General features: G+C 28.5%; 1 protein-coding gene across 1 annotated transcript in view; it reads left to right on the top strand.

Moving 5' to 3' along the window:
- Positions 1-1,268, top strand: part of LOC106474595 (MAP/microtubule affinity-regulating kinase 3-like) — a 24,957-nt gene that overhangs the window by 12,328 nt on the left and 11,361 nt on the right. Inside the window, exon 5 of the mRNA XM_022402908.1 lies at positions 611-707. Within this exon, the coding sequence (XP_022258616.1) occupies positions 648-707 (60 nt within the window). The 5' untranslated portion in view covers positions 611-647. The remainder of the gene's footprint in view (positions 1-610; positions 708-1,268) is intronic.

Genomic DNA, 1,268 nt, shown 5'->3' on the forward strand with positions numbered 1-1,268 from the left:
GTCTAAATTTGCCAACCAAAGTAGGGATTTTAAAACCTAACCAACTAGTATCACTTTACTTGTTTGTGTATTTTTATTGCAACATATATATTGTTCTGGATACTTCTTATAGCAATTCTAAGAATAACCAACGATCCCTACTTTCCATTAAAATTTTAATTTTTTTCCCTATTCATTCATAATAAGGTTGTTTAACTAAAATTTGAATGTAACTGGAAAACATGATATTCACAATGGACTGATGTTGTGAAAAGGTTAAAATCTGCTTTACCTAAAACAGTCTGTATTTTGGCTCATGAATATTTGTTTAATATTATTATTTTTTTTCACATACATTGGAAGAAAATAATGCTAATTAGTGTAATTATTGTAAGAGATTTATTCAGTGAATAAAAGTAATAAACTGAGGTGATATTTTGTCATCTTTTTTAATTATTATTATGTTCATATTCTTTAGTTTAAAACATTTAATATATGTAACCTGTAGCTTGTTATGCCAATCATGAAAGTATTATACATTGATTTTTTTTGTAATTCTTTTTTTTAGTTTCTGTTGAGTGTTTTGTTGGATGGCTGATATATAATGTAGAAATTTTTTTGTTATTTTTAGCAGTGAACTAGAAGTGACACATTCTTTAAACTTAATAATGGCAGCCATAACAAGAACACCCCTTCAAACTGTTCATGAATCAGTTCCTGCAGATCGTGTAAGTTTCTTTGAAAACAGTATCATCATGCCCTTATAAAATAGTTTAAAGCAACAATATTAGTTAACTGTTGGTTTTATAGTGAAATCTCATAAAATGAAAAGCTGTAAAATTGAACATATTGAAGATTCAAAAATATTATGATGTATTTAATTTTCAGAAGTTGTTATATTACAAAACTGGTTTGAAATTTAAAAGTTTCATACAGATTTTAATACCAAATTTAAATTGTTTAATGTTGTAATCTGTGCAGGGTTATTCCTCAGTTTGAGTCTAAATGTAAGATGTTTAGTGCTGTATTTTGTGATGTGTGCAGGGTTATTCCTCAGTTTGAAACCAAATGTAAGATGTATAATGCTGTATTCTGTGATGTGTGCAGAGTTATTCCTCAGTTTGAAACCAAATGTAAGATGTTTAATGCTGTATTCTGTGATGTGTGCAGGGTTATTCCTCAGTTTGAAGCTAAATGTAAGGTGTTTAGTGCTGTATTCTGTGATGTGTGCAGAGTTATTCCTCAGTTTGAAACCAAATGTAAGGTGTTTAGTGCTGTATTCTGTGATG

Source organism: Limulus polyphemus, unplaced genomic scaffold, assembly GCF_000517525.1.
Source record: "Limulus polyphemus unplaced genomic scaffold, Limulus_polyphemus-2.1.2 Scaffold7413, whole genome shotgun sequence".
NCBI classification, from domain to species: Eukaryota; Metazoa; Arthropoda; class Merostomata; order Xiphosura; family Limulidae; genus Limulus; species Limulus polyphemus.